Source organism: Salvelinus namaycush, chromosome 25 (assembly GCF_016432855.1).
Source record: "Salvelinus namaycush isolate Seneca chromosome 25, SaNama_1.0, whole genome shotgun sequence".
In the NCBI taxonomy this organism is placed as follows: Eukaryota; Metazoa; Chordata; class Actinopteri; order Salmoniformes; family Salmonidae; genus Salvelinus; species Salvelinus namaycush.
The window spans coordinates 4,506,827-4,532,837 of record NC_052331.1 but is presented as its reverse complement, the minus strand read 5'-3'; the positions used below and the strand labels follow the sequence as shown (position 1 = coordinate 4,532,837).

General features: G+C 44.8%; 1 protein-coding gene across 1 annotated transcript in view; it reads left to right on the top strand.

Annotated features, from left to right (window-relative positions):
- Positions 1–6,784: 6,784 nt before the first annotated feature.
- The window catches only part of LOC120020550 (sodium/potassium-transporting ATPase subunit beta-1-interacting protein 4-like), a gene marked incomplete at its 5' end in the record, with an annotated part of 68,825 nt that continues 49,598 nt past the window's right edge, over positions 6,785–26,011 (top strand). The window contains 3 exons of the mRNA XM_038964257.1: positions 6,785–6,928; positions 8,830–8,910; positions 25,785–25,982. Coding sequence (XP_038820185.1) covers positions 6,785–6,928; positions 8,830–8,910; positions 25,785–25,982 — 423 coding nt within the window. The remainder of the gene's footprint in view (positions 6,929–8,829; positions 8,911–25,784; positions 25,983–26,011) is intronic.

Here is a 26,011-nt window from a genome sequence, read left to right as displayed (position 1 = left end):
GTTTTCTCTAAATACTGTATATGTTAGCTAGCTAAGTTAGCAATATGAATACAACTCACATCTGCTGTCGAAATCATGATATGATTTGAAATAACTAGTTAGCTCCAAAAGTGGATATAGCTTTGACTGCACGCTGACAGTAAATTCAGTCAGACATTCAGTGGCTAGCTACACTACAAAGATAGTTTTACCAGGTTCCTGTGAAGCAATTGTACTGACAGTCCACTACAACATACCCAAGACTTTACTGATTAGAAACGGGTAGTCTGTTTTATTTAATTGTGTATTAAAAACACAGTTTGAGATCATTGTGAGGGGATTTCGCCAGTGGTTGAATAGGGAATTGGGCTTCCGAGGTTGCAACAGTAGGGGGTATAGCTACAGGTTAGCAGACGTCTGTGTTGTTCGGATTCTGGATGGTGAGATAGTGGTGCACGACTCAAGGATTTTTGGAGTCTTGGTCGACTCCGACTTCTGTGGTTGGAGTGGAAGGAGTCGACTCTTGCTCGACTCCCAAAACGTGTTGAAAGGGATGCACACACACATACACACCACCTCATTATTGCAGAGTCCTACTAGGAAGACAACATTTGCGTTCTAGCAGATTGACATCAGCTTAGCCTATAAAATACCTATTTTGTTTGAATATATAGGGTGATGTGAAGGAACTAGAATATTTCAGGGATATTTCTGCTCTGCGCAGCCTTGACGGATCCCATGGAATGCTTTGGCGCACTCTACGCTGATAAGCCTATTCTTTGCCATGTTATAGACCTATTCAGACGCGTATTACTAGAGACGTTGGTTATGTAATTACTATCCAAGCATGTGTGTTATTCCAGAGGACAATTCACACAGGATTCGTTTTTACAAACTGCTCCGTAAGTCTCTATTTGATGATGGAAGCGTGGGGGGTTTTATTCTCGGGGTGAAGATAGTTTAACGTCATGTCTACACGATAATAGGCTACATTGACAACTGATGCTTGGCTGCCAAATGTATTTATTTTTTATTTCACCTTTTTTTAACCAGGTAGGCCAGTTGAGAACAAGTTCTCATTTACAACTGCGACCTGGCCAAGATAAAGCAAAGCAGTGCGACAAAAACAAACAACACAGAGTTACACATAAACAAACGTACAGGCAATAACACAATAGAAAAAAATCTATGTACAGTGTGTGCGAATGTAGACGAGTAAGGAGTTTAGGCAATAAATAGCCCATGAAGGCGAAAAAATTACAATTTAGCATTAACACTGGAGTGATGGATGTGCAGATGATGATGTGCAAGTAGAGATACTGGGGTGCAAAAGAGCAAGAGGATAAAAAACAATATGGGGATGAGGTGTGCTATTTACAGATTGGCTGTGTAAAGGTACAGTGATCGATAAGCTGCTCTGACAGCTGATGCTTAAAGTTAGAGAGGGAGACATAAGACTCCAGCTTCAGTGATTTTTGCAATTCGTTCCTGTCATTGGCAGCAGAGAACTGGAAGGAAAGGCGACCAAAGGAAGTGTTGGCTTTGGGGATGACCAGTGAAATATACCTGCTGGAGCGCGTGCTACGGGTGGGTGTTGCTATGGTGACCAGTGAGTTGAGATAAGGCGCGGCTTTACTTAGCATAGACTTATAGATGACCTGGAGCCAGTGAGTTTGGCGACGAATATGTAGTGAGGGCCAGCCAACGAGAGCATACAGGTCACAGTGGTGGGTAGTATATGGGGCTTTAGTGACAAAACGGATGGCACTGTGATAGACTGCATCCAATTTGCTGAGTAGAGTGTTGGAGGCTATTTTGTAAATGACATCGCCAAAGTCAAGGATCGGTAGGATAGTCAATGTTACGAGGGTATAATTGGCAGCATGAGTGAAGGAGGCTTTGTTGCAAAATAGGAAGCCTATTCTAGATGTAATGTTGGATTGGAGATGCTTAATGTGAGTCTGGAAGGAGAGATTACTGTTTAACCAGACACCTAGGTATTTGTAGTTGTCCACATATTCTATGTCAGAACCGTCCAGAGTAGTGATGCTAGTCGGGCGGGAGGGTGCGGGCAGCAATATGTTGAAGAGCATGCACTTAGTTTTACTTGCATTTAAAAGCAGTAGGAGGCCTCGGAAGGATAGTTGTATGGCATTGAAGCTTGTTTGGAGGTTTGTTAGCACAGTGTCCAAAGAAGGGCCAGATGTATACAGAATGGTGTCGTCTGCGTAGAGGTGGATCAGAGAATCACCAGCAGCAAGAGCGATATCATTGATATATACAGAGAAAAGATTCGGCCTGAGAATTGAACCAAGTTGCTGCAGGGGCTGCTGAGATGTTGGCCGGGGTAGGGGTAGCCAGGTGGAAAGCATAGAAAAATGCTTATTGAAATGCTTATTTATCGTAGATGTGTTGGTGGTGACAATGTTTCCTATCCTCAGTGCGGTGGGCAGCTGGGAGGAGGTGCTCTTATTTTCCATGAGCCTTACAGTGTCCCAAAACCTTTTAGAATTACTGCCACAGAATGCAAATTTCAGTTTGAAAAGATAGCCTTTGCTTTCCTAACTGCCTGTGTATATTGGTTCCTAACTTCCCTGAAAGGTTGCATATCGCGGGGGCTATTCGATGCTAATGCAGTACGCCACAGGATGTTTTTGTGCTGGTCAAGGGCAGTCAAGTCTGGAGTGAACCAAGGGCAATATCTGTTCTTAGTTCTACATTTTTTGAATGGGGCTTATATAAGATGGAGAGGAAAGCACTTTTGAAGAGCAACCAGGCATCCTCTACTGACGGGATGAGGTCAATATCCTTCCAGGATACCCGAGCCAGGTCGATTAGAAAGGCCTGCTAGCTGAAGTGTTTTAGGGAGCGTTTGGCAGTGATGAGGGGTGATCGTTTGACCGCGGACCCATTACGCACTCAGGCAATGAGGCAGCGATCGCTGAGATCCTGATTGAAGACAGCAGAGGTGTATTTAGAGGGCAAGTTGGTCAGGATGATATCTAAGAGGGTGCCCATGGTTACGGATTTAGAGTTGTACCTGATAGGTTCCTATATTATTTGTGTGAGATTGAGGGCATCTAGCTTAGATTGTAGGACGTCCGGGGTGTTATGCATGTCCCAGTTTAGGTCACCTAACAGTACGAGCTCTGAAGATAGATCGGGGTGGCAATCAATTCACATATGGTGTCCAGGGCACAGCTGGGGGCTGAAGGTGGTCTATAACAAGCAGCAACGGTGAGATACTTGTTTCTGGAAAGGTGGATTTAAAAAAATAGAAGCTCGAATTGTTTGTGCACAGACCTGGATAGTATGACAGAACTCTGCAGGCTGTCTCTGCAGTAGATTGCAACTCCGCCCCCTTTGGCAGTTCTATCTTGTCGGAAAATGTTTTAGTTAGAGATGGAAATTTCTGGATTTTTGGTGGCCTTCCTAAGCCAGGATTCCGACACGGCTAGGACATCCGGGATGGCGGAGTGTTCTAAAGAAGTGAAGAAAGCAAACTTAGGTAGGCTTCTAATGTTAACATGCATGAAACCAAGGCTTTTTCGGTTACAGAAGTCAACAAATGAGAGCGCCTGGGGAATGGGAGTGGAGCTAGGCGCTGCAGGGCATGGGTTAACCTCTACATAGCTAGAGGAACAGAGGAGGAGTATTGTAAGGGTACGGCTAAAGGCTAAAGGCGGCCTAAGGCAATCATCTCCTTTGTCTTGATCATGTTGAGGGAGAGGTTGTTGTCCTTGCACCACACGGCCAGATCTCTGACCTCCTCCATATAGGCTGTCTCATTGTTGTCGGTGATCAGGCCTACCACTGTTGTGTCATTGGCAAACTTAATGATGGTGTTGGAGTCGTGCCTCACATAGGTGTTCCTTTTGTCCAGGTGGGAAAGGGCAGTGTGGAGTGCAGTTGAGATTGCATCGTCTGTGGATCTGTTGGGGTGGTATGCAAATTGGAGTGGGTCTAAGGTTTCTGGGATAATAGTATTGATGTGAGCCATGACCAACCTTTCAAAGCACTTCTTGGCTTCAGATGTGAGTGCTACGGGTCGGTAGTCATTTAAGCAGGTTACCTTATTGTTCTTGGGCACAGGGACTATGGCGGTCTGCTTGAAACATGTTTGTATTACAGACTCAGTCAGGGAGAGGTTGAAAATGTCAGTGAAGACACTTGCCAGTTGGTAAGCGCATGCTCGGAGTACATGTCCTGGTATTCCGTCTGGCCCTGCGGCCTTGTGAATGATAACCTGTTTAAAGGTCTTACTCACGTCGGCTACGGAGAGCGTGATCACACAGTCATCCGGAACAGCTAAAGCTCTCATGCATGTTTCGGTCTTACTTGCCTCGAAGTGAGCATGGAAGTAATGTAGCTCATCTGGTAGGCTCGCGTTACTGGGCAGCTCACGGCTGTGCTTCCCTTTTGTACTCTGTAATAGTTTGCAAGCCCTGCCACATCCGACGAGTGTCGGAGCCGGTGTAGTATGATTCAATCTTAGTCCTGTATTGACGCTTTGCCTGTTTAATGGTTCGTCGGCGGACGTAGCAGGATTTCTTATAAGCTTCCGGGTTAGAATCCTGCTCCTATAAAGCAGCAGATCTACCCTTTAGCTCAAACATAAAACATATTCTTCCAGTGCAGGGTGAGTAATCGTTGTCCTGATCTCGAGCTCTTTTCGGTCATAAGAGACAGTGGCAGAAACTTTATGTACAAAATAACGTGAAACGTAAAACGGCAGCCGTCTCCTCCGGCGCCATTATTCTCCATTTCAGAAGTTTTGCTGAGAATGGTTTGGACGCCCACGCACACCCATAAAAACTCTTCCCTTTTCTCTTATGTAGAGGATTCCCAGTCGCTCTGAAGAGTAAAAACTTCACTCAACGCAATGTTTCACACTCAGCTAATTTCCTGCAGTTCTACACGTTCTGCCATGACTCATGATATCTGAGTAGGTGTGATTAACAAAATCAATGGGGGCCCCCTAGAAGTCAAGGTCCCTGGGCATGCCTTGCTTGCCCGGCCAGTAATTCGACCATGATTACTGCAAGGTGTAGATAGCTGGCTAGACTAACTTACCTATCAATCTATAAAATGTTAGCTGACATGGGCTAATTGAGCGACTGTCCATGGCTTACATTACAAGAGGAAAATTGCTGATGCAGTACCAAATTTGTACATTATTGCCAATATCAGTTATTTTGAATTCTTTATGTTTATATTTTTCTCTAAGAGGTTGTCAGTTGGATAGGCTCTCTGCAAGGTTTTGTATTTTTTACCTGTCATATGAACATCATTTTCTGACTCAAATCGGATTCCCTCAAGATCGCTTCTGATGTCCAAAAGATTTCCAATCAAAATTTCGTTCTATGAAACTTTTAAGTTCCATATATTTGAAAATATCTGCATTTGTCAGTCCAAAATAAAAAATGTATTCTGTCCTCTAAGTGGTTGCTTATGTCGCTTATGCCTAGACACAGCTCTGTGTGTGTGTGTGTGTGTGTGTGTGTGTGTGTGTGTGTGTGTGTGTGTGTGTGTGTGTGTGTGTGTGTGTGTGTGTGTGTGTGTGTGTGTGTGTGTGTGTGTGTGTGTGTGTGTGTGTGTGTGTGTGAGGCTGGATATATCTCTGGCTGAGGCTTACAGTGCAATGCTGTGTGTGTGTGTGTGTGTGTGTGTGTGTGTGTGTGTGTGTGTGTGTGTGTGTGTGCGTGTGCGTGTGCGTGCGTGCGTGCGTGCGTGCGTGCGTGCGTGCGTGCGTGCGTGCGTGCGTGCGTGCGTGCGTGTGTGTGTGTGTGGCCGGCTGGATGTATCTCTGGCTGAGGCTTACAGTGCAATGCTCTGTGTGTGTGTGTGTGTGTGTGTGTGTGTGTGCGTGTGTGTGTGTGTGTGTGTGGCCGGCTGGATGAATCTCTGGCTGAGGCTTACAGTGCAATGCTGTGTGTGTGTGTGTGTGTGTGTGTGTGTGTGTGTGTGTGTGTGTGTGTGTGTGTGTGCGTGTGTGTGTGTGTGGCCGGCTGGATGTATCTCTGGCTGAGGCTTACAGTGCAATGCTGTGTGTGTGTGTGTGTGTGTGTGTGTGTGTGTGTGTGTGTGTGTGTGTGTGTGTGTGTGTGTGTGTGTGTGTGTGTGTGTGTGTGTGTGTGTGTGTGTGTGTGTGTGTGTGTGTGTGTGGCCGGCTGGATGTATCTCTGGCTGAGGCTTACAGTGCCATGCTGAGAGGGACAGATCAGATAGAAGCAGACCCACCTCTAGTCCAGGGATGAGGGCGGGAGGTGGTGAGGGTTGACGCATCATGATGCAGAGAGCTTCGTCTGTGAGAACCCCCTCTTTCCCTCTATAGTCCTGTGTGTTGGTCTGTGGTTCTAACATCATGTTGAGCCCAGTCTGTTATTCCCCTCCCCTTTCAGTGTTTATCTCCCTGTCAGTGTAGTTATTCATCCGTGTTTTGTAAAAAAGCTCTCCTTCTCTCTGTCTCTATCTCTGTTGTCACACCCGCACCTGCTTCACGAGGCCCATCTAAACATTTCCACCTCGTTAAGATGATGTGTCTGTGTGTGGTTATGAGACTAAGCAAACGCAGAATGGACCATTGCACTGCTTTATGCTTTCATTAAGATGTGGATGGATGTGTCATGTTGGCTTATTCTCTTGTTGTACATTGTGGTTGGTTGGGTAATGCACCTAGCCTATACTGTACCTTTGAGTTTCCTTGCACTTTCAAATGCGACCAAAAAGGATGTTATTGACCTTCATCCCCCAAATTCAGTCTTCCTAACCCTCCCTGCCCCTCTTTCTCCCCGCCTCTCTCTCTCTGCAGATCGTGGCATTGGAGAGACAGGTTTTTGACTTCCTGGGGTACCAATGGGCGCCCATTCTGGCCAACTTCTTCCACATCATCATTGTCATCCTCGGCCTCTTCGGCACCATACAGTACCGACCACGCTACATTGTAGTGGTGAGTACAAACACTCACACAGATGCACACATTACATTTGGTAATTTGTTATTTTTCCATTTATCCAAACTCCCAAGATCCCTGGCCCTCTCCCTAAACACATTGTTTGTCGTCTTAATCATTTTTAATCCATCAGTAATTACATTTAATTAATGACTCAACTTCCATTCATTTCACACTCGAACAGAGTGTACCCTAGGGCCCACCTCAGCACGAATCCACAGGATTTAGGATTTGGTTAAATCTGAGGGGTTAGGGGTGGGGGGAGTGGGGGAGTGGGAGATTAGATTAGTTGAATTAGGTGTGTTAGTACTGGGCAAGAACAAAAGCCTGGCCATCTGGTATCACTCCAGACCCAAGATTGAAAAACCTAATGTTATGCCCTAGAACATTCAAGATTGAAGCACACTAGAAGGTTGCAGATTGAAGAATACTAGAATGTTCTAGATTGAAGAACAGTACAATGCTCTAGATTGAAGCACACTAGAAGGTTGCAGATTGAAGAATACTAGAATGTTCTAGATTGAAGAACAGTACAATGCTCTAGATTGAAGCACACTAGAAGGTTGCAGATTGAACAATACTAGAATGTTCTAGATTGAAGAACAGTACAATGCTCTAGATTGAAGAACAGTACAATGCTCTAGATTGAAGCACACTAGAAGGTTGCAGATTGAAGAACATTACAATGTTCTAGATTGAAGAACAGTACAATGTTCTAGATTGAAGAACAGTACAATGCTCTAGATTGAAGAACAGTACGATGCTCTAGATTTAAGAACACATAGCTCCCAGACAGGGTATGAATATTTGAAGTGGTATTCCACTCTGGTGTCGTTTGGAGTTAGAAGATCAGTACAGGAAGTGTATTGTCTCTTTTATTCAATTAACACGGGATGGATGAAGCTAAGTAACGATAACATATTCACAAATACATCAAAAATGTATTAGCAATGTTCAGTTTGGGTGTTAATGTGGAAAGAAAATCAAAGGGCGAGAGAAGAGAGAGAGATTGGAAGGAATGGGTGAGGGAAGGGAAGGGGGAGAATAATCAAAGGCGAAAGAGGATAGAAGGTTGAGAAGGAATAGGATAGAAGGTTGAGAAGGAATAAGGAAACAATAGTGTCATCTTTCTTGGGGAAAAGGAGGGAGAGTAAAAAGCGAAGGGAGAGGAGTGGAGAGAGTAACCGAAGGCAAGAGCGGATAGTGGGAAGAATAATTGTGTGTCAGCTTTCTTGGAAAAAGTATGGTTCGACAGTATGACTCAACGTCTAGGATAATTAGGGAGGGTAAGTCCTTTACTGTCTCAATGAGCGTTGACATGTTCACATGGTGAAAAACATCTCCATTGGAAGAAGTTCAGCCTTGAGTGGAAGTTTGGTTAGCAACTTCCTGTCAGAAAGACCATGTTGATGGATGGTTATGGATTGGATTTGAGTATCGCTTTTTCAAAGTGCTCAAAGTGTCTGTAAGCAGACAAACTGAAGTTAGTTTTTTGTATAATAGACCCTTTGTAAATGTTGCAAATGTAATTCCATCCTAAGACCTGTTTATGCCCCTCCATTAAACACTCAGCTGGTTTAAAAAACAACTCCTTTAAGTCTTAATGGACTTACCGCAGCTTTGGCATGTGGGCTAGAGCGGGTAGTACACATAAATAAATTAACAGTCTAGTGCAGTGTAGAGTGTGTCCCATAACACCATTCACAGACAGAGATCTTTCATTTCATTTCCAACTTATTTTAATGTACAATGTGTTTTTTGAAGTGTGTGTGTGTGTGTGTGTGTGTGTGTGTGTGTGTGTGTGTGTGTGTGTGTGTGTGTGTGTGTGTGTGTGTGTGTGTGTGTGTGTGTGTGTGTGTGTGTGTGTGTGTGTGTGTGTGTGTGTGTGTCCTATACAGTACACAGTGTGGACAGCTCTCTGGGTGACCTGGAATGTCTTCATCATCTGTTTCTACCTGGATGTGGGAGGCCTGACCAAGGTAGGCGCTATTCTCTCTGACTCATAGGTCAACTACATGACAACTACAGAGCAACTGTCCTCCATCTTGGAGCTCCCGTGACTTGTGTGTATCTTCCACCATTTAAGATACAGTGTGTTTCTCTGTCTGTCGGTATGTTCATGTGTTCTCTCCTTGGCGCTTGAGAGACATTGAATAAAACATGTAAAATCTAAACAATTTATTCCAAGAGAGTAGAGGGCTCAACCCCAGGAGGATGTCCCACTGACCCCTGCCACAAGCACACACACCCCGTACCTAAATACCCATCCCACACACACGGATACACATACAGACACACCTACTTACCCATCCCACACACACGGATACACATACAGACACACCTACTTATCCATCCCACACACACGGATACACATACAGACACACCTACTTACCCATCCCACACACACGGATACACATACAGATACACACACACACACATCTCACCTACTTATCCATCCCACACACACGGACACACGTACAGACAGACACACCTCACCTACTTATCCATCTCACACACACGGATACACATACAGACACACACACCTCACCTACTTATCCATCTCACACACACGGATACACATACAGACACACACACCTCACCTACTTATCCATCCCACACACACGGATACACATACAGACAGACACCTCACCTACTTATCCATCCCACACACACGGACACACATACAGATAGACACACCTCACCTACTTATCCATCTCACACACACGGATACACATCAGACACACACACCTCACCTACTTACCCATCCCACACACACGAATACACATACAGACAAACACACACACCTCACCTACTTACCCATCCCACACACACGGACACACATACAGACACACACCTCACCTACTTATCCATCCCACACACACGGATACACATACAGACAGACACACACATACAGACAGACACACACACACCTCACCTACTTACCCATCCCACACACACGGATACATATACAGACACACACACACACCTCACCTACTTACCCACCCCACACACACAGATACATATACAGACACACACACCTCACCTACTTACCCATCCCACACACACGGATACACATACAGACACACACACCTCACATACTTACCCATCCCACACACACGGATACATATACAGACACACACACCTCACCTACTTACCCATCCCACACACACGGATACACATACAGACAGACACACCTCACCTACTTACCCATCCCACACACACGGATACATATACAGACAGACACACCTCACCTACTTACCCATCCCACACACACGGATACACATACAGACACACACACCTCACATACTTACCCATCCCACACACACGGATACACATACAGACAAACACACACACCTCACCTACTTACCCATCCCACACACACAGACACACATACAGACACACACCTCACCTACTTATCCATCCCACACACACGGATACACATACAGACAGACACACACATACAGACAGACACACACACACCTCACCTACTTACCCATCCCACACACACGGATACATATACAGACACACACACACACCTCACCTACTTACCCACCCCACACACACAGATACATATACAGACACACACACCTCACCTACTTACCCATCCCACACACACGGATACACATACAGACACACACACCTCACATACTTACCCATCCCACACACACGGATACATATACAGACACACACACACACACCTCACCTACTTACCCATCCCACACACACGGATACACATACAGACACACACACCTCACATACTTACCCATCCCACACACACGGATACATATACAGACACACACACACACACCTCACCTACTTACCCATCCCACACACACGGATACACATACAGACACACACACCTCACATACTTACCCATCCCACACACACGGATACATATACAGACACACACACACACATCTCACCTACTTACCCATCCCACACACACGGATACACATACAGACAGACACACCTCACCTACTTACCCATCCCACACACACGGATACACATACAGACACACCTACTTATCCATCCCACACACACGGATACACATACAGACACACCTACTTACCCATCCCACACACACGGATACACATACAGATACACACACACACACACACATCTCACCTACTTATCCATCCCACACACACGGACACACGTACAGACAGACACACCTCACCTACTTATCCATCTCACACACACGGATACACATACAGACACACACACCTCACCTACTTATCCATCTCACACACACGGATACACATACAGACACACACACCTCACCTACTTACCCATCCCACACACACGAATACACATACAGACAAACACACACACCTCACCTACTTACCCATCCCACACACACGGACACACATACAGACACACACCTCACCTACTTATCCATCCCACACACACGGATACACATACAGACAGACACACACATACAGACAGACACACACACACACACCTCACCTACTTACCCATCCCACACACACAGATACATATACAGATACACACACCTCACCTACTTACCCACCCCACACACACAGATACATATACAGAAACACACACACACCTCACCTACTTACCCATCCCACACACACGGATACACATACAGACAGACACACACATACAGACAGACACACACACACACACACACCTCACCTACTTACCCACCCCACACACACAGATACATATACAGACACACACACCTCACCTACTTACCCATCCCACACACACGGATACACATACAGACAAACACACACACCTCACCTACTTACCCATCCCACACACACGGACACACATACAGACACACACCTCACCTACTTATCCATCCCACACACACGGATACACATACAGACAGACACACACATACAGACAGACACACACACACCTCACCTACTTACCCATCCCACACACACGGATACATATACAGACACACACACACACCTCACCTACTTACCCACCCCACACACACAGATACATATACAGACACACACACCTCACCTACTTACCCATCCCACACACACGGATACACATACAGACACACACACCTCACATACTTACCCATCCCACACACACGGATACATATACAGACACACACACACACACCTCACCTACTTACCCATCCCACACACACGGATACACATACAGACAGACACACCTCACCTACTTACCCATCCCACACACACGGATACATATACAGACAGACACACCTCACCTACTTACCCATCCCACACACACGGATACACATACAGACACACACACCTCACATACTTACCCATCCCACACACACGGATACACATACAGACAAACACACACACCTCACCTACTTACCCATCCCACACACACAGACACACATACAGACACACACCTCACCTACTTATCCATCCCACACACACGGATACACATACAGACAGACACACACATACAGACAGACACACACACACCTCACCTACTTACCCATCCCACACACACGGATACATATACAGACACACACACACACCTCACCTACTTACCCACCCCACACACACAGATACATATACAGACACACACACCTCACCTACTTACCCATCCCACACACACGGATACACATACAGACACACACACCTCACATACTTACCCATCCCACACACACGGATACATATACAGACACACACACACACACACCTCACCTACTTACCCATCCCACACACACGGATACACATACAGACACACACACCTCACATACTTACCCATCCCACACACACGGATACATATACAGACACACACACACACACACACCTCACCTACTTACCCATCCCACACACACGGATACACATACAGACACACACACCTCACATACTTACCCATCCCACACACACGGATACATATACAGACACACACACACACACATCTCACCTACTTACCCATCCCACACACACGGATACACATACAGACAGACACACCTCACCTACTTACCCATCCCACACACACGGATACACATACAGACACACACACACCTCACCTACTTACCCATCCCACACACACAGATACATATACAGATACACACACCTCACCTACTTACCCACCCCACACACACAGATACATATACAGACACACACACCTCACCTACTTACCCATCCCACACACACAGATACATATACACACACACACCTCACCTACTTACCCATCCCACACACACGGATACATATACAGACACACACACCTCACCTACTTACCCATCCCACACACACAGATACATATACACACACACACCTCACCTACTTACCCATCCCACACACACGGATACATATACAGACACACACACCTCACCTACTTACCCATCCCACACACACAGATACATATACACACACACACACACCTCACCTACTTACCCATCCCACACACACAGATACACATACAGACACACACACCTCACCTACTTACCCATCCCACACACACAGATACATATACAGACACACCTCACCTACTTACCCATCCCACACACACAGATACACATACAGACAGACACACCTCACCTACTTACCCATCCCACACACACAGATACACATACAGACACACACACCTCACCTACTTACCCATCCCACACACACGGATACATATACAGACACACACACCTCACCCGCCCACCCATCCCACACACACACGGATACACATACAGACAGACACAACTCACCTACTTACCCATCCCACACACACGGATACACATACAGACAGACACACACATACAGACAGACACACACACACACCTCACCTACTTACCCACCCCACACACACAGATACATATACAGACACACACACCTCACCTACTTACCCATCCCATACACACGGATACACATACAGACAAACACACACACCTCACCTACTTACCCATCCCACACACACGGACACACATACAGACACACACCTCACCTACTTATCCATCCCACACACACGGATACACATACAGACAGACACACACATACAGACAGACACACACACACCTCACCTACTAACCCATCCCACACACACGGATACATATACAGACACACACACACACCTCACCTACTTACCCACCCCACACACACAGATACATATACAGACACACACACCTCACCTACTTACCCATCCCACACACACGGATACACATACAGACACACACACCTCACATACTTACCCATCCCACACACACGGATACATATACAGACACACACACACACACACCTCACCTACTTACCCATCCCACACACACGGATACACATACAGACAGACACACCTCACCTACTTACCCATCCCACACACACGGATACATATACAGACAGACACACCTCACCTACTTACCCATCCCACACACACGGATACACATACAGACACACACACCTCACATACTTACCCATCCCACACACACGGATACACATACAGACAAACACACACACCTCACCTACTTACCCATCCCACACACACAGACACACATACAGACACACACCTCACCTACTTATCCATCCCACACACACGGATACACATACAGACAGACACACACATACAGACAGACACACACACACCTCACCTACTTACCCATCCCACACACACGGATACATATACAGACACACACACCTCACCTACTTACCCATCCCACACACACGGATACACATACAGACACACACACCTCACCTACTTACCCATCCCACACACACGGATACATATACAGACACACACACCTCACCTACTTACCCATCCCACACACACGGATACAAATACAGACACACACACCTCACCTACTTACCCATCCCACACACACAGATACACATACAGACAGACACACCTCACCTACTTACCCATCCCACACACACGGATACATATACAGACACACACACCTCACCTACTTACCCATCCCACACACACGGATACATATACAGACACACACACCTCACCTACTTACCCATCCCACACACACGGATACATATACAGACACACACACCTCACCTACTTACCCATCCCACACACACGGATACATATACACACACACACACCTCACCTACTTACCCATCCCACACACACGGATACATATACAGACACACACACCTCACCTACTTACCCATCCCACACACACAGATACATATACACACACACACACACCTCACCTACTTACCCATCCCACACACACGGATACATATACAGACACACACACCTCACCTACTTACCCATCCCACACACACAGATACATATACACACACACACCTCACCTACTTACCCATCCCACACACACGGATACATATACAGACACACACACCTCACCTACTTACCCATCCCACACACACAGATACATATACACACACACACACACCTCACCTACTTACCCATCCCACACACACAGATACACATACAGACACACACACCTCACCTACTTACCCATCCCACACACACAGATACATATACAGACACACCTCACCTACTTACCCATCCCACACACACAGATACACATACAGACAGACACACCTCACCTACTTACCCATCCCACACACACAGATACACATACAGACACACACACCTCACCTACTTACCCATCCCACACACACAGATACATATACAGACACACCTCACCTACTTACCCATCCCACACACACAGATACACATAGACAGACACACCTCACCTACTTACCCATCCCACACACACAGATACATATACAGACACACACACCTCACCTACTTACCCATCCCACACACACAGATACATATACAGACACACACACCTCACCTACTTACCCATCCCACACACACAGATACATATACAGACACACACACCTCACCTACTTACCCATCCCACACACACAGATACATATACAGACACACACACACACACACCTCACCCGCCCACACATCATTCTTGTCACTGTTCCAACAGCGTGTGCTGACAGGTCTTCGCTCTGTGGAGTCTCTGTTCTACACGCACACACTCACCACTCTATAGCCCCTGACGGACTGCCAGACACACACACACACTCTGACAGGTCTCCTGAGTCTCTGTTTCCGTGCCAACAGAAAGTGTTACATTTGGGATTATGATCATTTCCCTTCTCTGCTCCCAATTTGAGCAGTTTGATCTGAGTGCTGAGACTGTTCTCGGTGTGTGTGTGTGTGTGTGTGTGTGTGTGTGTGTGTGTGTGTGTGTGTGTGTGTGTGTGTGTGTGTGTGTGTGTGTGTGTGTGTGTGTGTGTGTGTGTGTGTGTGTGTGTGTGTGTGTGTGTGTGTGTGTGTGTGTGTGAGAGAGAAAGAAAAATGGAGGGAGCTAGAGATGGGAAGGTAGGCTGTAGTCAACGGCTCATTCTGCTTTTAGGGAGCTATCATAAGTCCATAGGTTGGACTGACCCTAGTCAGGTATACTGCATATGTCCTAGTTCTCATGACAGTGGCTTAATCCTGGGGTCCCCCCTGTCTGATGTGGAGTCACACTTAGGCTACGTGGGGTTAAATGCGCTCCTCATCCAATTAGAGGACTAACACACAAATGGACAGTCTGTGCCTGTGTGTGTAAGTGTGTCTTTGGAATTGTGGCTTTGTCTGGCATACACAAATATTTATCCAGTTCGAATCTTGGGTTATATTCTGCCGAAGCTCACACTGCTGAGACGAGACAATGACATTGTAATAAAACATGACAGGAGATGTGAGCGGTTTTCCTTTGTATATGTCTGTCAACTTCACTGTATAGAAAGTTCACACAGGCCCACACTATGACTGGACTTAGCACACTCCAGTCTGGTTTCTCCAAATCTCCCCCGGGGTTCCTTTTAGCAGGTTAAGGATTTAGGTTTATTGGGATCCCCATTAGCAGCAGCAGCTACTCTTCTCGTTCATCAAACATTTGTCCTCCACTATCTTCACATTCTCCCCCTCCTTTTTTCTTTCTCACTTATTTCCTGTCACACCCTGGCCTGACCCATCCTCCTCCATTTCTTTCTGCTCCACTCCTCTGCTTTGTCTTCGGTCTATTCCCTCCCCGTCCTCTGTTTGATCGGCCCTGTTTCTCTCCATCAGACTCAGATGGACTCCGTCAGTGATGGGGATCTACATTGATCTCTCAGTGAAGATGAATGCTCATGCCTAACATAGTTGGAGTGGTCATGCGTGCGTGTACTCGTCGCGGGCCCCAGCTCTGGCTGGTCTCAGCTGTCGTAATGAGGTGTGTAGAGGCCAGCAGCTGGGGCTGGGCTGTAACACACCGGAGGGAAATAGCCTGCCCTCCCAAAATGCATATGGTAGCCAGGAGGGGAGACAGCTAATGGACAACACACATACACATACTGTTCCTAATTCAGGCCCCAACCAAACCCTCTATGCACCCCTTACCACCTCCCTTCAGCGACGCGTATGTGTGAGAGTGAGACCAAACCAAACGACCACGAGTAAAACAGGGAAGAGACACAGGGGGTATGCTAATTTGGTATAGAGCAGACCTAACTCACTCTAAATTAATCAAAACAGGAACATTTTACATTTGGCTAGAAATTAATAAGGAAATTATCTCCACAGAGAAAAATGTCCTCGTGTGCTACCTATATCCGCCCACTACAATCCCCATACTTTAATGAAGACAGCTTCTCCATCCTGGAGGGGGAAATCAATAATTTCCAGGCCCAGGGACATGTGCTAGTCTGTGGCGACCTAAATGCCAGAACTGGACAAGAACCTGACACCCTCAGCACACAGGGGGACAAACACCTACCTGGAGGTGACAGCATTCCCTCCCAAATATGCCCCCCTAGGCACAACTACGACAACATAACCAACAAAAACGGGTCACAACTCCTGCAGCTCTGTCGCACGCTGAGTACGTACAAAGTCAATGGTAAGCTTCGAGGGGACTCCTACAGTAGGTAGACCTATAGTTCATTTCTTGGTAGTATTACCGTGGATTACTTTATCACCGACCTCAACCCAGAGTCTCTCAGAGCGTTCACAGTCAGCCCACTGACACCCCTATCAGATCACAGCAAAATCACAGTCTACTTTAAAGGAGCAATAATCGACCATGAGGAGGCATCGAAGCTGAACAAACTTCATACTATTAAGAAGTGCTATAGATGCATGGAGGGTAGTGTAGAAAATTACCAAAAGTGAAGGTGTAAACGCAAATGTAGTCAATTTCTCAGCGTAAGGAATCACTGATATTTCATTCCAGGCATTTATTACAACGTTTTTGAGACCTGATCTCCTACGTCTCCTTTAACATACTGTAGGGGACTTCCATCAGTCCCGGATGGAAAAATCTTACTCAAAACACATTAGATAATAGTGTTTCATTAATTGATACCTCAAATAAACAATAAACAAACCCGCATTAAGTAGGAAAAATATAAACCTGTTGTTTAACAAATCTAGAACCTTTAAAAAGTTGGTGCTGTCTCATCAGCGTAATAGTCCAAACGAACGGTCGCCCACTCTTAGCTATGATGTGGGCGTACGCCAAGGGTCAATACCGTTCAGCCTGTACATTAATGATTTGCCTTCTGTCTGTACTGGGTCTGAAGTTCAAATGTATGCAGATGATACAGTGATATATGTGCATGCAAAGAGCGAACAACAAGCTGCACAAGAACTCACTACTGTAATGGTCCAGGTTACAAAGTGGCTCAGTGACTCATGTTTGCATCTCAATATAAAAAATGCATGTTCCTCACGAAGAGGGCAACAGATGCTACTGAGCCAGATGTCTGTGTCAGGGGAAAAGCTCCAGGTGGTATCCAATTTGAAGTACCTTGGCATCATAGCTAATTCCAACCTCTCTTTTGAAAAGCGGGTGAAAGAGGTATCTGAAATATCCAAATTCAAACTAGCTCATTTCCGAACTATACATTTTTTTTGACTACAGAGGTAGCAAAACTGTACTTCAAATCTATGATACTCCCCTACTTAACATACTACCTGACTAGTTTGGCCCAAGCTTGCTGTACAACATTAAAACCCATTCAGTTTGTCTGCAAACAGGCTCTCAAAGTACTTGATAGGAAACCCAATAGCCATCATCACTGTTACATCCTCAGAGCTCCTTAGTTGGAAAAATCTTGTGCAATACATCGACGCATGTCTTGTATTCAAGATTCTAAATGGCCTGGCTCCCCCTCCACTCAGTAATTTTGTTAAACAGAAACCCAAACCTATGGCAGTAGATCATGTCTGGAATATCCTGCCATCAGACACACACAACTCAACTGTACCACCTATCACACCTTAAAAAATAACATGAAGACATGGTTAGAGGCCAATCAGACTTGTGAAAATAATCCCTAGCTGTGTATTGCCGCATTCCATGTTGTCTGTGGCTGGTGAGGCGTGGAAACACTTTGTTGCTTTTATGTATTTTGTTTTGTAGCTTTTTGCATGCTATCAATCAAATTCAATCAAATGTATTTATAATGCCCTTCTTACATCAGCTGATGTCAAAGTGCTGTACAGAAACCCAGCCTTAAACCCCAAACAGCAAGCAATGCAGGTGTAGAAGAACGGTGGCTAGGAAAAACTCCCTAGAAAGGCAAGGAACATAGGAAGAAACCTAGTGAGGAACCAGGCTATGAGGGGTGGCCAGTCCTCTTCTGGCTGTGCTGGCTGGAGATTATAATAGAACATGGCCAAGATGTTCAAATGCTCATAGATGACCAGCATGGTCAAATAATAATAATCAGAGTGGTTGTCAAGGGTGCATGTCAGCACCTTTGGAGTAAATGTCAGTTGGCTTTTCATAGCTGATCATTAAGAGTATCTCTACCGCTCCTGCTGTCCCTAGAGACTTGAAAACAGCAGGTCTGGAAGAGGGATAGGTCTGGAACAGGTCAGGGTTCCATAGCCGCAGGCAGAACAGTTGAAACTGGAGCAGCAGCACGGCCAGGTGGACTAGGGACATCATGCCAGGTAGTCCTGAGGCATGGTCCTAGGGCTCAGGTCCTCCGAGAGAGAGAGAAAGAAAGAGAGAAAGAGAGAGAATTAGAGAGAGCATACATAAATTCACACAGGACACCGGATAAGACAGGAGAAATACTCCAGATATAACAGACTGACCCTAGCCCCCCGACACATAAACTACTGCAGCATAAATACTGGAGGCTGAGACAGGAGGGGTCGGGAGACATTGTGGCCCCGTCCGACGATACCCCCGGACAGGGCCAAACAGGCAGGATATAACTCCACCCATTTTGCCAAAGCACAGCCCCCACACCAATAGAGGGATATCTTCAACCACCAACTTACCATCCTGAGACAAGGCCGAGTATAGCCCACAAAGATCTCTGCCACGGCACAACCCAAGGGGGAGCCAACCCAGACAGGAAGATCATGTCAGTGACTCAACCCACTCAAGTGACGCACCCCTCCTAGGGGCGGCATGGAAGAGCACCAGTAAGCCAGTGACTCAGCCCCTGTAATAGGGTTAGAGACAGAGAATCCCAGTGGAGAGAGGGGAACCGGCCAGGCAGAGACAGCAAGGGCGGTTTGTTGCTCCTGGGCCAGACTACACTCAATCATAGGATCTTACTGAAGAGATGAGTCTTCAATAAAGACTTAAAGGTTGAGACAAAGTCTGCGTCTCTCACATGGATAGGCAGACCATTCCATCAAAATTGAGCTCTATAGGAGGAAGCCCTGCCTCCAGCTGTTTGCTTAGAAATTCTAAGGACAGTAAGGAGGCCTGCGGATTTTTCAAGAGATGCTTTATTACTGCCACTTTTAGTGAGTTTGGTACACATCCGGGTGATAGGGAGCCGTTTATTATATTCAACATAGGAGAGCCAAGCACAGGAAGCAGCTCTTTCAGTAGTTTAGTTGGAATAGGGTCCAGTATACAGTTTAAAGGTTTAGAGGCCATGATTATTTTCATCAATATGTCAAGAGATATAGTACTAAAACACTTAAGTGTCCTGGCAGAGCTGTGCAGACTCAGGACAACTGAGCTTTGGAGAAATACACAGATTTAAAGAGGAGTCCGTAATTTGCTTTCAAATGATCATGATCTTTTCATCAAAGAAGTTCATGAATTTATCACGGCTGAAGTGAAAGCCGTTCTCTCTTGAGGAATGCTGCTTTTTAGTTAGCTTTGCGACTTTTTTTTTAATGTTCTTATTCTCCTCAATTAAGTTGAAAAAATAGGATGATCGAGCAGCAGTGGGCACTCTTCGATACTGCACGGTACTGTCTTTCCAAGCTAGTCGGGAGACATCCAGTTTGGTGTAGCGCCATTTCCGTTCCAATTTTGTGGAAGCTTGCTTCAGGTCTCTGGTATTTTCTGTATACCAGGGAGCTAGTTGCTTATGACAAATGTTTTTTGTTTTTAGGGGTGCGACTGCATCTAGGGTATTACGCAAGGTTAAATTGAGTTCCTCAGTTAGGTGGTTAGCTGTTTTTTTTACTCTGACGTCCTTGGGTAGGTGGAGGGAGTCTGGAAGAGCATCTAGGAATCTTTGGGTTGTCCGAGAATCAATAGCACGACTTTTGATGCTCCTTGGTTGGGGTCTGAGCAGATTATTTGTTGTGATTGCAAACGTAGTAAAATGGTGGTCCGATAGTCCAGGATTATGAGGAGAAACATTAAGATCCACAACATTTATTCCACGGGACAAAACTAGGTCCGGAGTATGACTGTGGCAGTGAGTCGGTCCGGAGACATGTTGGACAAAACCAACTTTTGGAATTGGTCTGTGGACTTTTCCATGTGAATATTAAAGTCACCAAATATTTGAATATTATCTGCCATGACTACAACAGGTAGTCCGATTAGGAATTCATTGAACTCAGTGAGGAACGCTGTATATGGCCCAGGAGGCCTGTAAACAGTAGCTATAAAAAGTGATTGAGTAGGCTGCATAGATTTCATGACTAGAAGCTGAAAAGACAAAAATGACTTTTTTTTGTAAATTGAAATTTGCTATCATAAATGTTAGTAACACCTCCGCCTTTGTGGGACACGGAGGGGATATGGTCACTAGTGTAACCAGGAGGTGAGGCCTCATTTAACACAGTAAATTCATCAGGCTTAAGCCATGTTTCAGTCAGGCCAATCACATCAAGATTATGATCAGTGATTAGTTAATTGACTATAACTGCCTTGGAAGTAAGGGATCTAACATTATGTAGCCCTATTTTGAGATGTGGTATCACAATCTCTTTCAATAATGGCAAGAATGGAGGAGGTCTTTATCCTAATGAGATTGCTAAGGCGAACACCGCCATGTTTAGTTTTGCCCAACCTCAATCGAGGCACAGACACAGTCTCAATGGGGATAGCTGAGCTGACTACACTGACTGCGCTACGTTTTGCTTGTTCTATGTTGCTCTGCTCTGCTTGTGCTCACTGCTCATTGATTGTCTGTATTATTATTGTAAATGTTTTTTAATAACCTGCCCAGGGACTGCGGTTGAAAATTAGCCGGCAGGCTAAAACTGCCACTTTTACTGAAACGTTGATTAATGTGCACTGTCCCTGTAAAAATGTAAATAAAACTCAAACTGCAATCCACTTTAATGACCAGACATTGTTCCACGTAATGGAAGATTATAATGCTAGAATATATTAACTTCCTGCTCAAATTCACTGGTGTTACCTGAACTATAAAACCCAGCAACAGTAATCAAAAATGATCACAGAACTTTTCTGATTCAACTATTCAGACCTCTACTGCAACTGTCCCTTTGAATACCTTACAGTCCGATATAGCCCAGCGAGCTCACTTTCACCAGCTCTTGTATTCTTACCAGTAGGAAAAAACGATATATATAACCCTGTCGTGTCTTTAGCTATGCCAGATTAAGTGATATGACCTGCTATTCTATTAAATCCTTTCTCTGTAAGTAATATTACCTGATTGAGCTAATCATGTAAATGTAATTAAGTAGAAAGTCGGGGCACCACGAAATAATATTTATAGAGCAGTTATCTTCCGAATAAACTCTTAAAGACCTAGTAATATTTTACATCAATAGCAGTCAATATTAATCGTCACCTTATTTCAGTCTCATCTGAAAGTTGTAAATTCTTGGTTATCTTCACGAACCCTGGCTAACAAGTTGAATCAGCAATACAAAATTGGGTTTAATTATTTATTTACTAAATACCTAACTAATCACACAGAATTACATATACACCGAATGAATCATACCCTCAGATGATTCGTTGAGGGCCCATTTAGACAAAGGATACAAAGGTATTTTATAGCCAAGATACACCCCCTTCAGTCTACATGACAAACAACAGATGTATGTAATGGGTAACAAGGTTAAGATTTGTATGAAAGATACTTATAATTCACAGCAGACAGTATCTGCTGTAAAAACTGTTCTCATTGTGTAGAGACCAGGGTCTGTCCCTGGAGTCATCTCTCCCTGGTACCTTATAGAACAGAAACATTAACTCGTGCTCTGGAATGCGGTATCCCCCAAAGACATCGTAAATCTTCCAGAGGCCCATCCTCAGTAGAACACACACAGATGAGCGTTCTAACAACCCCTTATTCTGTTGCATAAAACAACCATTTGATGCAATAACAGCATTATTACAATCTTGTCATTTCTCCACCATACTATCAACCAAAAACACAGAGAACCAGTAAACCTTAGCTTACGCCTTCACTATGGCGAAACACTCAAACAATACAGAAATATCACTATGGCGAAACACTCAAACAATACAGAAATACACTAAGAAGGAACAGCATGTTAAAAAAACAGCTCATTGTGATTGAAGAATCAATAGAATCAAAACACTTCTGAGAAAATTGGAACACACGAAACAAACAACATGAGAGCTATCTACCCAAAATGGAGACGTATGAATAAACCTACAACCTTTTTGGACAAATAACAAAGAATCAAGAGCAAAAACATATACATGGTAATTTACTAAACTTAGAATCAGCTATTAAAGACTACCAGAACCCACTGGATTCTCAAATTATATTGAATGAACTACAGGACAAAATGCAAACCCCCCCCCCCAACCCAAAAAGCCCTGTGGTGTTGATGGTAACTAAATGATAAAATATACAGACCACAAATTCAAACTGGCTGTTCTTAAATTCTTCAACATTACCCTCAGCTCTGGCATCTTCCCTTTATATTTGGAACCAAGGCCTGATGACCACAATCCACAAATGTGGAATATGTGAGAAGTAATCTCTGAAAAAATCCTCTGCAATATCATCAACAGCAGACTCCAACATTTCCTCAGTGAAAACAATGTCCTCAGCAAATGTCAAATTGTCTTCGTAACAGAATACCGTACGACAGACCACGTATACACCCTGTACATCCTTATTGACAAAAAAAACACAAGCAAAGTCTTCTCATGCTTTGTTCATTTCAAAAAAGCTTTTCACTCAATTTGGCATGAGAGTCCACGATATAAATTGATGGAAAGCGGTGTTGGGGAGGAGTGCACATGACAGTTGAAAATAGCCAATAAACACACAGATTTCTTTCCTCAGAGCCGTGGGGTGAGACAGGAATGCAGCTTGAGCCAGACCCTCTTCAACATATATGTCAATTAATTGGCGGGGGCACTAGAACAGTCTGCAGCACCCGGCCTCACCTTACTGGACTCAGAAATCAAATGTCTACAGTTTGCAGATGATCTGGTGCTTCTGTCCCCAAACAATGAGGGCCTACAGCAGCATCTACATCTTCTGCACAGATTCTGTCAGACTTGGGCCCTGACAGTGAATCTTAGTAAGACCAAAAAACTTGAATTCCAAAAAAGGTCCAGCAGCCAAGACAAAACATATACAAATTCTACTGTTGAACTAGAACACACAAAGAATTACAGCTACCTCGGCCTAAACAGCAACACCACAGGTAACCTCCACAAAGCTGTGAATGATCTAACACAAAAGGCAAGAAGGTTCTTCTATGCCATCAAATGGAACATAAAACTCAACATCCAAATTAGGATCTGGCTCCAGGACAGAAACACAGACCCAACCAAATTATGAGAAAGCAAAAAGATTACTTTTTGACACACTGGAAAAAATCTACCAAAAAACGGAGCAAATTGGAATGCTATCTGGCCCTAAACAGAGAGTACACGATGGTAGAATACCTGACCTGTGACTGACCCCAAATTAAGAAAATCATTGACTATGTGAGCATAGCCTTGCTATTGAGAGAGGCCACCATAGGCAGACCTGGCTCTCGAGAGAAGACAGTCTGTGAACCCACTGCCCACAAAATGAGGTGGAAACTGAGCTACACTTCCTAACCTCCTGCCAAATGTATGAACACATTAGAGACACACAAATATTTTGTTAGTCGAAATACCGCAGTGTGCAATCACAGCAGCAATATATGTGACCCGTTGCCATGAGAAAAGGGAAAACAGTGGAGCACAAATTGTAAATACAACCTAGATTTATCTGTTTATTTATATTCTCTGTCATACTTCAACTACTCGCACATTGTTACAACCCTGTACATAGCCAATAATGTAACATTTGAAATGTCTATATTCTTTTAAAACTTTTGTGAGTGTAATGTTTACTAATGGTTCCCTTGTTTATTTCCCTTTTGTTTGTCTATTTAATTTGCTTTTGCAGTGTAAATATATATTTCTCATTGCCTCTAAAGAGAGAGAGAGAGAGAGAGACTTCAAATTAACTATTCCTGACAGCAACCCATTGTCCTGTGTTAATAATGCATGTATTGTTGCTGCGGGGCAACTGTGGGGTTAGATTGCTGTATTGGGGTATTGATTAACGTTTGTGAGTGTTTCTGTGTGTATATATACTGTATATATGTGTTTGTGCAGGTCCTTGATTGTGCCTATCTATCCACAAATGTGTGTGTATGTTTGTCTCTGTGTCCTTTCTTACATGTTAATATGTGTGTTTATTTCTTGTTACAGGAAAGTGACCTGCTGACGTTTAACATCTCGGCTCACCACTCGTGGTGGAGTGAGCGCGGTCCAGGGTGTGTGAGGAGAGAGATGACCCAGCCAGGGGTGGGCACTGTGGACAGCCAGTCCTACATCTCTGTCATGGGCTGTCTCATGGAGTACCAGTACATAGAGGTCCTACACAGTGCAACACAGATCCTCATCGCTGTGAGTAGTGGTTTTCTATCTTTATGCAT